Source organism: Strix aluco, chromosome 5 (assembly GCF_031877795.1).
Source record: "Strix aluco isolate bStrAlu1 chromosome 5, bStrAlu1.hap1, whole genome shotgun sequence".
Taxonomy (NCBI): Eukaryota; Metazoa; Chordata; class Aves; order Strigiformes; family Strigidae; genus Strix; species Strix aluco.
This window is the reverse complement of record NC_133935.1, coordinates 7,752,936-7,765,101: the sequence shown is the minus strand read 5'-3', so window position 1 is coordinate 7,765,101 and position 12,166 is coordinate 7,752,936. Positions and strand designations below refer to the sequence as shown.

Below are 12,166 nucleotides of genomic sequence, written 5' to 3'. Positions count from 1 at the left end.
CACCTGCCATACAGTGAGGTTGTCACTGGTAATTGTAGAGGGGCTGGAGATGGAAATTGTGATTTGTGGCATCAGGCTTTAAATACTTTCCCATCATCCTTCATATGTTCTTTTCCCACAAAAAGGAGGGTTTGGGTTAAGAACGGAAGAGTAAGGATGTCCCAGGGCCCCCTGCTACAGGGAGGCAGAGAGCAGCTGAGCAGGGTGTGAGCAGCTCAGCAGACACACAGCTCAGTTGCTCTCCTCAGGTTCCCCCTCTTTAAGGTTTGGCTCATGCATAACCTCAATCACAGCAGGCTTCCTCCTTCCATTCAGGTGATGGCCAAGGGAATCATTAAGCAAGCGGGCACCCACATTCTGGATTTGGACCAAGAAAGTGGTGAGTTCCTCTCCACTACCACATTGTCTCTGTCCTGGGAGGGTAGGGAACTGTGGCAGACATACAGGTTGCTTCCATATAAATGCAGGGATCCACATCTCCTTGTTCCCTAAGATATGGGAAGAGTTTGAACTTTCTTTTCTCTGCCTCTATTTAGACTTTGCACAGATTTGCTCTAATCCCCTGTGCCAGCTGTCTTTCTTCTGACACTGCATTTCTGGGGCTCCAGTGCTCCTAGGAGACACAGACTGATGATCTGTTTTTAGAAGCTGAACTAAAATTCATCATGCTTATGCACTGGAAAAGAGGACTTGAAACAGGCCTTTTCAGTCAGACAGTGAGACTTATGCATCTTTGTGAGCACCAGTTCATCCCCCTCGGATGCCTGGAGTTTCGTCATGGCTAGGATGAAGTTCAGCATGAAGTCAAGCCTAGAATTTTGGCTGCTCCAAGAGCAAGTTTCCTGTACCTTAACTTTTTTCTCTTTTTTTTTGTTTGCTAGCCAATGGGGTCTTCTTGCTACAGCTGCCTGTACAAGCTGATATTGCTCCAGTGGCCCAAGTGCTTGTCTATACCACTGCCCCCAGCAGGGAGGTGATCGCTGATACGACCAAGTTCAATGTAGAAAAGTGTTTCAAGAATAAGGTAAGTGTCCACTTCTTTAGGGAGCAGCCATCAGACTGCACCGTGGTCAAACTCATTTATTTAGATTTAGCCTGGTTAAGTTAATTTCTTTAGATTTACTAACACTGGACAAGCCACCTATTAATTGTTCTAGGTAGCTTCACTGCTTACTGGTTTGTGCTAGCTTGGAGGAGATCAACTGTTGGAAAAAAGGTGCTAGCAGGGTGTACACTGATAAAAGTCCTCTTAGCAACTAGCCACAGCCACTGATCTCACAGGTGGTCCTGGGTAAGAAAAAGGGGGGGCCTCATGTCTTAGGTCATACTGCAACACATGTATTTCACTTCTCAAACTCACTCCAGCAATGAGGTGGCTGCTTCTGGGGTCACAGAGCAAAAATAAAACACACACAGCCCCAGTCGAGTGGGAAAAGTTAATACTTGTCAGATCTTTCAACTTCCGTATATCTTATCCTGTCATTTTGTTTCTGTTGTGGATGTAGATAAACCTTGCCTGAACCTGCTGTGCAATGCACAGTGGTGCTTCAACAGCAATGGTGAGACTGAAAGAGTGCAGAAAAATAGCCTTCCTTCTGTGAGCGTTGGACCATTGTTCTCTTATAGCTCCACATATACAGAAGAGCAGATTGATATATGAGCTGCCCTAAGAAGAGAACAACCTCAAAAATTCCCATTGGGACTTCAGAATAGACAGAACACTGCTAAAGACAGTCCCTTGTCCTGCTAAAACACAAGCTAAATGAGTTCTTGAGACTCATGTCACTGTAGGAGCTTGGTCATCTGAATTTTATTCATATATTAAAGGTCAGACTATTCACTGCATTGTCTGGGTGCAAGCCAAGTGCCGAGTGATTTACAACATGCCTAGATACAGCTTTCCTCTCTGAAAGCGTCCTGAATTCAAAGCTGTTGTCAGATGGGGTAGGACAGACTTTGGACTATCTCTATGCTAGACAGATTTCCTAGTAGCAAGCTTGCTACAGCCCTTGTTCTGCCATTTCCTCAAGATTATTGTTTGTGCAGTCTCAAGATGAGGAGTCCACCCTGGAAGAGGTGGGCGGGTGTCAGCAGAAGGCTTGCTGTGGTCTGGTTGGGACATGAGGGAAACTGGCAGCTGATGCTGCTTTGTCAGGCAACATGTTTGCTCTGAGGATGCTTTGATCATTGCATGTTAGGGGAGGGTTTATACTGCTGAGGAGAGGGAAGATTTATGCAGGTCAGCCATCTTATTACAAAATCATGTGAGACGGTGAAGACAAATTCTGCTAGCAAGAACTTCCAGGGCAGAGGTCAGTAGGGGGTCGTTTGAGTTGTGAGTTAGGTTTTGGGGAAGACACACAAGTCTGGCAGGCCTCAACCAACAGGCCAGTTCTTCAGAATCATTACCAGCCAGTAGATACTGCAGTATAGCTCCAGGGCATCACTGCTTCTCATGTTACCAAAGAATCTGCTAAGCAAGGTCTTTGCAAGCCTGTTTTCTCTCCACATACAACATCTGCAGTACAGAGACTGGACTTGGTTCAAGACCATGCTCAGCTGCCTGAACAGATCTAGCCACTGTGTGGGATTACCTCATCACATTCACAGAGGCCATAAAACGCAAAACTGCCTTAAAAGTTTTATGAACAATTGTGATGCTTGAAGCTGCCAAGAACTGTTAGTGCTGATTCTTCTGGCACTGCAGGAAGGAAGCCCAGCTCTGCAGTAGCACAGAGGGAGTGTGTGTGTGTGTGTGTGTGTGCGTGCACACATGGGCTTTCTAAGGTTGGCACTGATGTGCTTAACTGGATGGAGAAGTCCTGCAAGGGTAGGGCATCTATGATGTAGCTTTTCCCGTGGCTACAGGTGGACCTGAACTTTTCTGCTTCTGAAGGACTGCCTTCCTCTGATGTTCACTTGCTGTTCAGAGCCTCCCCGAACTCCCTCTGCGCTGTCCGTGCTGTGGACAAGAGTGTTCTCCTCATGAAGTCAGAAGCTGACCTGTCACCCAGCTCTGTAAGTGCTTAGTCTGTGGAGCAAGTCGGAGCCTGGTCAGAGCAAGTTCAGCCCAGTGCTGGAGTAGAAACAGTGAATGGTCCTATTTGTCAGTGCTGACACAGGAAAGCTGCCTTGCCCTGTGCTGTTTCTCGTCTTCCTCCAGTGTGCAAAAAGATGAGAACTGGGCAGCAGCTGTTTCTTAGGGGTTTTGTATGACTGTAGGGATGGCAGCTTTTAAATGGACTGCTTCTTTTGGCCATAGCCAAAACACTGTTGTGTGTTTGATGATCATTTTTCAGTTATTCTCTCCAGCCATGGATTAATTTTCTTGGAGTAACATCTGGAAGTGTCAGTTTATTCCCCTCATGCCAGGCAGCAAACAATGATCTTTGAGTAGGGACAAAGTACTGCAGATTTGGCTGGCCAGTGTAATTTTTTATAGATTTGAGCCATAATAACCAGAGTAACATGCTGTCCATAACAAAAGAGGCAGTGTCTCCAAATTTGGATCTCTCTTTTGACTCCCAATTTCCCATTGCGCCTACCACAGGGAGAACCATGGCAATGTGGATGTATGTGCAGGTGCTGGGACTGTTGTGGTACTTGCATCCAATTCCCTCAGTTGTGTTTTGTGACAGTGGACACTGAAAATGCTAAATACCCTGGCTCTTTCTGCTTAGGTGTATAGCTTGCTGCCAGTGAAGGAATTGCATGGCTATAACTATGGTCCAGACATGGTCTCAGAGGAGCCCCTGGAGAATTGCATCCCCTTGAAGAAGATAGTTGTGGATGGGATCACCTATTCTCCAGTAGTGGAGGTGAACGAAGAGGACACTTACAGCATCCTAAAGGTATAGCCCTCTTGCATGGTTAGGGAGTGGAGTGGGAGAAGAACTGAGAATGCTTAAGCCTTCTGTGGCATAATGGAATGTAACAAGGGAAGGGAAGGTGAATCTGAATGATCTGACACTAATTTTTATCCAGAAGAAAATTCGGTGAGGGTCATAAACTTCAACTGTCTTGCCAGCTTTGCTCCCCACTTAGTGGAAAAGGGATCAGTCTCGAAGTTTTCTTCTTATAGTAAAAGCTTTGAGGTTCACTTGAAATAAGGTTCTAATGGGAGGTAAATAATCCTGTACCATTACAGTTACCCCAAATAAATCAATATGTCCTTGAGCTGCATCATAGCCACAGACATTTCCTTCTGGAGAGAAAACTCTATATCTACTCCCTGGCTCATCCTGACCCCTAGGCTGGAATTGGACAGGAACCAGTGCCCTAGAAACAGAAACCAGAAACAGAATGGATCTATTCTTTGATCTCTGAGCCACCCAGGCACCCAGACTCAAGGCTGGGGGGATCATCTCAAGGTCCAATCCACAGACAGTAACAGCTTCTCCTTTTGAGGCAGTAAAATACCAACCTTAGGTCTGCTGTGGAAACCTCAACAGGAATCAGTGACAAAACCCCATGTTTGGTTTCTCTCCCACAGGAAATGGGTTTAAAGGTTTTCACAAATACCAAAGTGAGGAAGCCTTGGTATTGCAGCAGTGAGAATTACATGCCTGGAGGAGCCCGCTTTGCATCATCTCCAGTCATGTCTGCAAGACCTATGCATGCAATGAGGACAGGTGGTAAGGGAAAGGGGTTTTGTTATCACCTCTGTTCTGAACAGAGATCCTGTCTGTATTTTGGGGTGAACACTTAAACAAGAGCTGGGATTGAGAATTGAACCCTTGGAAGTAGTGCTGAATTGGTGGGTTCACAGATTTCAGCTTCTGCATGAGCATGGGGCTTATCTCATTTGCTGGGTTGTGAAGGTCTACAGACAAGCTTTGATAACTCCACATGAGAAATCAGCAGAACCAGGTATTCTTCAAAGACTCTGGCAGAGCAAAGGATATTATTCTGCTGATGAATTCTCTGTTCACTAGGCTTTTACAGTAGACTTCTCTTCTCAGATATCACTTAAGGGGTCTCCAATACCATTTTCAGTCTGTCCTCATTGACTCATCCAGTTTTATGTGTGGTCAAAACCAGATGAAGTGAATGACAACATTTTCAGTGACAAGTTGGCAGACTTTGGGGGCTTAGAATGGTAAGATGAAATCAGCTTACTTTTGACTGGGCAAGGGGATAGAGATCAAGTTGGAGGGTGCGGATTTGGGGATAGGTACAAGTAGCGAAAGAAGCAGAATCAGGGTCAGAGAAGAGAAAAGCAGGGAAGAAGAGAGGGAAACTAAACCTGCCCCTTCTTGGCAACAGTAGAGTCTTAATTTGGTTTAGCTGTTTGGTGAAGTCTTGTTTTTCTAGGTGATGGAGAGAGGTGGATGACTTCAAAGAATAGGTCAGTCCAAGAATCCAGGACACCTATTGTAGGATGGGCTGAATTGCCTTGGGAAGGTGATTGTTTCCACCTGTTAGTGACACAGGGAATTTTGTCATCTAGTTTAAACTAATCTCTTAAATTTTAGATTAGGCCTGATGTTAGGTGAAACATGATGTTGGACCAATACATGTAACATTATCAACATGTGAGCAAGACTAATGCTTCAACATTAAAAAGTCAAGATAAAGATGAAGAGAGACATTCCTGTATGCTTAGTCTTAACCAAAACTTCTGTTTCTTCTGTTAGTGAGCTAATATTTGGTATCTTGAATGATATTAAGGATATGCTTAAGGATATGGTGTAGTTGAGAACTGTCAATGTTAGGTTAATGGTTGGACTAGGTGATCTTCAAGGTCTTTTCCAACCTAGATGATTCTGTGATTCTGTGAAGATGTGTGTGGTAGAAGTCCAGTCTGAAATGGACACACCCTATTTCTAAGAGCTATCTCAACTCTTACACTGTAGCTGTTTGGGCAACAGAATCGGCTATATCATCCTCCAGAGTCACATATTAAGGGAAATACCCTAGAAAATCTAAGTTATTCTAGCTGGATAACTGATTCAGAGAGTTTTTCCTTGGCATAAGAACCTGTGCTTTTGTATATGTCCAGTTTTAAGACAATTTCAACTTCTGACACAAGTTGCTAAGATGCAGGATGGGTGCTTTTAAACTATTTTAAACTGAAATAGGCAGCAGTAAGAAGACTGAAATACCATGAAAGACAAATATAAGCAAGCCACCTGTCACTCTTGCTAGGAGCTATGTGATACAGCTCTGATAGCATCTTTCACTCATGTCCTGAGACTTTCTCAGACTCTGGTGGTGCCTGTTGCACAGATAGTATGGATACTTGATAGCTACAAAATTGTTATCCAAATGTAGAAATTAATTTAGCCAAAGCAGATGACCAAAACTAGAATTTAGTTAAGAACTTTTCTTCTGTATCTCTTGGGGTGTATTCCTTTTCCTGTTTGTAAAAGCCAAGAAAACCAAGTCCCACCTACCCCATGTTTTTTTTCCACTTGTTCAAAACCAAAGTAAAACAAAGGCTTATTTTTTTTTTTACAAATTTTCATCCCAAACTCAGAATATATTCCTGGGAATAAGTTTTGCATGTGAAAATTTTGTTTTAGTCAAAAAGTCTATTTTTTTCCCTCCTGAATTCTGGCTGCATGTTTTTAGTTTGAGCATCTTCAGCTTAGCTCTTGAGGAGGCCATAGATTTGGAAGGTGGTTTTCTGAGTCAAAATGACCCTACAAAAACCACTGCAACAGAGGGACGTTCCATTGCTGGCTGGCCTGATAGGATGGAGAAGGTTGTCACATCAAGACTGTACCTGAAAGCTGCTTGCACAGAAGGTCATAAATAGCTCTTTGCTCTACCATCCTTGTTTAACCCTCTGAAGTGCTGCCCCACAAACTTTGGGGTTCGCTAGAGACCAGCAGGAAATAATGGAAGGCTAATAAGCCCTGACCCTGAACCTTTGCTGCTGTTGGTACCAGTGCTCACTACAGCCACAGCAAACATTTGCTGCCAGTACAGCTCCTGATTGCCACATAGATTGCTGCTTTTTCAGACCAAAGCATGATGTTGATGCAGATCTTGCTTTGGAGTTATCAGTAGTTGATTTCTTTTCTATCTCATCACATTCAGCCATTCAGCCACAGGGACTTTATGCCACAGCAAGCACTCCTGAAGAGGTGACGGAGACAGTCCGAAAGTATTTCCCAGAAACTTGGATTTGGAGTTTAGTATCTATAAGGTGAGGACCTTGGGCTAGTTCCTTCACTTTTAATAAAACTGGTTTTATAAGGTGAAAACATGAATCCCCACATGTTTGCCAAGCCTTTTCAATGCCAAAAAGTCCTTCATTGTTTGCAAAGATCACTTGGCAATACTCTGAGATGAAATTACCTTCAGCCGTGGTTAGGTTTGTCCAACGAGTGGTTGTGGGTCTGGTAGAAGATGTGGGGTGGCCCTACAGCAACAAACACACTGTGCCCCATCATTCACAGAGACAGTACTGTTCAGTAGGCCAAAAGGGGTACAGATAGTCACCAAAATGCCATAAAAATCATCCCTCTGTCCTTGCTGTCTGTGCTTCACCAGCTCTGAGGGAAATGCTGATCTAGATGTGACCATCCCTGACACCATCACCGAGTGGAAAGCCAATGCATTCTGCACTTCGGCAGACACGGGCTTTGGCCTGTCCCCAACAGTGTCCCTCAGAGCCTTCCAGCCCTTCTTTGTAGAGCTCACCCTGCCCTACTCTGTGGTGCGTGGTGAGTCCTTCACGCTGAAAGCCACCGTTTTCAACTACCTGGCTGCCTGCATCAGGGTAAGGAAGGTTTAAATCCTTCTCTGTACTTGTGTACCTTCTTGAACACCTCTTGCCTTCACCCAGCCTTCTTATCTTATCTTATCTCAGAGTGTCCCTAGACCCTTCAACCCTGAAATTCTTACATTATTCCTCCTATATACTCCAAACACAGAACCCACAACTCCATCTCCCTGCTCCTTTGCTACTGAAGAAATAGCTACTGCTATGGCTTCCTAGCTCCCTGTCCCTCATGATCACCCTTCCCTGATTGTGCCCCTCTCTACAACTGACAGGTCAGTGTGACTCTGGCTCAGTCTACTCATTTCCTGGCTACTCCGGTGGAAAAGGAGGAAGAATCTCATTGTCTCTGTGAGAATGGAAGGAAAACCGTGGCTTGGCTGGTGACTCCCAAATCTCTAGGTAAAGGTCTTAGGGTGCTGAAAACTGCAGGGAGGGTTTCTCTGTGCTGTTCTCCCCGTTCAGTATTGAGTGTTAGAGCCACACAGTTTCCTGGGAAGCACTGCAACTGAGTGTCTGTCTCATCTGGGGTTATTTGGAAGACAAAGGCTGGCAGACTCAGTGTCCAAGGCTGTGTCTGGCACCACGTGCAGTACCATCAAGCCTTACAGCCCTTGGACAACATCTTCTGAAGCCAGAGACATTGCTGGCCAGCAGGGATGCTCTGGCAGCTCCATTCCTCCCAGAGATTAGACGACTGCCCCGTGGGATCTTCATACTTTGTTTTCACTGTTGTTACATGCTGTGGTAGCAGCTGTGGTGTTCATGTGGGGTAGCAGTGTGCTGAACAGCAGTGGGGCTGGTGAGTCCCGCCACTGTGGTGTCCCAGGTTCTGGAATAGTCACCAAAAGAGAGTCACCTTTCAATGGCAGTGCAGCTCATCTGCTCCAGGATGGCTTCTGATATAGATAGCTCTGTTCTTGTGGGAAAGAAGCAGGACCCAGGTGTGATAGAAAATCCCCATCCATGAGCCTGTGAGTTGAAATTCCTGCAAGTGGCAGGGCTGGCTGACCCCTGTTTCCTCCAGGGCAGGTGGAGTTCTCGGTGAGCACTGAGGCCCTGCAGAACCAGCAGCCTTGTGGGAATGCCATCGTGGAGACCCCTGAGAAAGGGCGGAAGGACACGGTCATCAGGCAGCTGCTGGTGGAGGTATGTGGGCTGTGGGAAGGGAGGACTGAGCTCTCCCACAGGCTAGAGCGTACACTGTGATGCAGTTGGACAGAATGCTGGATAATCTCATCTAGGCTCCCTTTCCCATGACCAGATGATTTTTCAAGGTCCCTTCTAACCAACGTGGTCTATGATTCTGTGACATCGCTACACAGCGTGGCAATACGATAGTCTTACATCATCTTTATATTTTCGCAGGGCTGCATAAAGACTGCAGCTTAATAACGCTCTGCAATGTGTCTCCCAGGACTCCAAACTTTCCCTATCCCCTACTGTAGCAGGATTCCTACTCCAATCCATCTTTCTCTTTATTTCCCACCTGTCACCTCCTGTTTCAATACACCCTCTTTACAGCCTCTCTCCTCCTTTTGAGACACCCCCAGTAAGTTTGCCAGTCAGCACATGCTGCCTCTCTGCTAGTTGAGACCAAGTAAACTGCCTCTTAAGCTGAGTGTTATGCAGTTCTGGTTTGCCACCATAGCCTGGCACCAGGATGAAGGTGGGTGAATCACAGTCACCTATGGGATTTCGATGCCTGTAGAGAAGTCCCCTCAATACTCCAGATATTAGAAAAGTCCATGGAAACCTGTTAAAATTTTACAGCTTATCCATTTCGTGTGGTAAGAAGAGTCGCTGATGCGATGTGGTACAGAAGGGAATATTATATGACAGTATTGCATATCCTTTATAGGAAAATGGTAATTTATTATACTGATGTGGTAATCTGGCAGGTAGATTCTATGTTCTTAGCTTTTCTCTGTACCTTGCCTACTATGTTGTATGGTATCAGTAGTGTCTCCAGGTATTACAGTATACAACATCTTCCCTTTCTATTATTAACAGACACATTTTTTTTCCCTAAAGTATATGCAGCATTATGATAAATAGCACTGCAGACATTCTTCAGGACAGCCCTCTAGAGCTACTGTGAGCTTTTGCTAACAAAAGCACTTGCTGTAGTGCTGCAGTCCTTTTGTTACAAGGTTGTTAAGTGTTTCTGGCTGCATACAATAGTTGCAGGTCATCCGTGTGATAGTCCTGCAGTGTTCTCCTCTCCCTTTCCTGTCCTTTCTCCATGTACAACACCAGTCACTTAGGATCATATTTCTATTACTTGCTTAAATTGTTTCAGAGCTCTGTGTTTCAGGGAGTGTTTGTGACTGCCTCTCCTTCAGTTCACTCACTTTTCTTTTCATGAATTCCTCTGTCCGTGTTCAGGATTCCTCTGCCTGTCTGTATTTCATGTCTCACTAACTTCTCACCTCTCTTTTCCTTTATCCCACCCAAGCCTGAAGGAGTTGAGAAGGAAACAGCCCAGAACTCTGTGCTCTGTGTAAAAGGTAAAGACCACTCTCCCCAACCTCTCCATCTGTTCCTGTGGGGTTTGATGGGTGGGATGTACCTGGGGGAGGAAGACAGTGCTGCCTCTACCATATTCCAGATAGGCTGATATTTTTAGGTAATGAAAACATGCCCCATCAGTTGGGAGCCTGAGATGTAAGACATAAGGAAATCCAAGAGAATGGACCATCCTGGCTAAGCATCCGGGTATGAGCTAGGGCAGACTTAGCATGACAGTTTGCATCCCTGTTCTCTTGTGTGCTGACAGTGGAGTTACAAGCACACCCAGGAAAAAGCTGTATGTGATCTACAGTGCCTAACAGTGGCTGGGGTTGGTTTCATGCAGAGATTGCCTTATAGCCATGGAAAACCAAAATGCCTGAAAGTCAGGGGATTTCTAATAGGAGATGTTCCTGTTGTTTCACTGAAGCCCCCTCCCCTTCCATTAGTCATTTCTTGGGGCTGTACTGAAGCTGTTTGGGTCTTGTTTCTCTCTCAGGAGAGCCTGTGAAAGAGAAGTTTTCCCTGTTGCTACCCTCAAATGTGGTACAAGACTCGGGCAGAGCATATTTCTCAGTGCAGGGTGAGTGAGCAGCCTGGCAGAGGAACCATGTGCTGTTTCTCCCCCTCTGTGTTGGCCTCCTACCTCACAGCTTTTCCTCCTCATTTCCATCACACCTCAGTCCTGTCTTTCGTCCCTTCTGTCTTGAGCACTTTCCCTTCCAGTCACGCTCTTCTTCTTCCCCTTTCTGCATGTCCTTTTGTTCAGAGTTCTCTGCCAGTTCTCTAACCTCTCTCTCATTTCCCTTTTTTCCTTTTCTCTGCTGTTCTGTGTTTCATTCCAGGAGCTTTATCAATCCAGATTTTCTTTTGTTCTTCTCTGCCATCTCCTGCTTCTCTCATTCAGTAGCTCCCTCTGATTCTGATAGCCAGCCCTGAGCGTTGTTGATATCTCCCTGGCATCTCCTGCTCCCCAGGCGACATCATGGGCACTGCCATGCAGAACCTGCACCAGCTCCTCCAGATGCCATTCGGCTGTGGGGAGCAGAACATGGTCCTGTTTGCACCCAACATCTATGTCCTGGACTATCTGAACAAGACAGAACAGCTGAGTGAGGAAGTGAAATCCAAGGCCGTTGGATACTTAGTGAGCGGTGAGCTGAGACATGGCTTTTGCTTCTGCTTTGGCTTTTTTCCAGATCCTGCCTGGGGTGGTTCTGTCAAATGTTGGCCAGATGTGGAAAGAGCTTCTTTCATGAACAGATGGTCTCTGCTGTATGCCTGAGAAGGCTCTTTGCTGCTTTTTCCTTTATTATTTTCTGATGCTTAAGCATTAGGGTATCTGATAATTTCACCCACTTTTCTCTGCTCCCTGACTGGGTTGCAATGCAGTGCAGAGTTGTCAGGTGATCTGCTAGAGTGACCTGTCCACTGTCATTAATACGTCCTGCCTTCCTTTTGAAGAAAGGCAGGTGTTGCTTCTCCTTATGCACTACAAGCAGTGCATGGAGATGGGGATGTACCTGTACTTTTTATTGGCTAGGATAGGACTGACCTACTCCTCTGTCCTTTGCCTTTGCTGATACAGGTGTTTTTCTGTTCCTCCATACCTCAGCAGGCTTTGGCATCTGAATCTTACTTTTACTCTCCATTACAGGTTATCAGAGGCAGCTGAACTACAAGCACCCAGATGGCTCTTACAGTACCTTTGGACCACGTTATGGCCAACTGGGGAACACCTGGTGAGATTTCAGTGTCACCTATGCCTCCCTTATATGCTTCTCTTTCTCACCTACACATTTATAATAAATGCTGCGTGACAGTAAATAGGAAATGCTGTTGTAGACCATCAGGCTTTCCAGAGCAGGTGTGGTCTCTGTGCTGCCTTCTACCTGATGAAATAGGCTGCATCATCCAGTTAGGTAG

The 12,166-nt window shown here is 45.5% G+C and overlaps 1 protein-coding gene across 1 annotated transcript in view; it reads left to right on the top strand.

Annotated features, from left to right (window-relative positions):
* The window catches only part of LOC141923975 (alpha-2-macroglobulin-like), a 32,044-nt gene that overhangs the window by 11,917 nt on the left and 7,961 nt on the right, over window positions 1–12,166 (top strand). Inside the window, 13 exon segments of the mRNA XM_074825756.1 lie at window positions 316–379; window positions 882–1,024; window positions 2,869–3,018; window positions 3,681–3,851; window positions 4,493–4,634; window positions 7,045–7,153; window positions 7,501–7,729; window positions 8,005–8,131; window positions 8,757–8,878; window positions 10,188–10,239; window positions 10,740–10,823; window positions 11,218–11,394; window positions 11,898–11,982. Of these exon segments, the coding sequence (XP_074681857.1) occupies window positions 316–379; window positions 882–1,024; window positions 2,869–3,018; window positions 3,681–3,851; window positions 4,493–4,634; window positions 7,045–7,153; window positions 7,501–7,729; window positions 8,005–8,131; window positions 8,757–8,878; window positions 10,188–10,239; window positions 10,740–10,823; window positions 11,218–11,394; window positions 11,898–11,982 (1,655 nt within the window).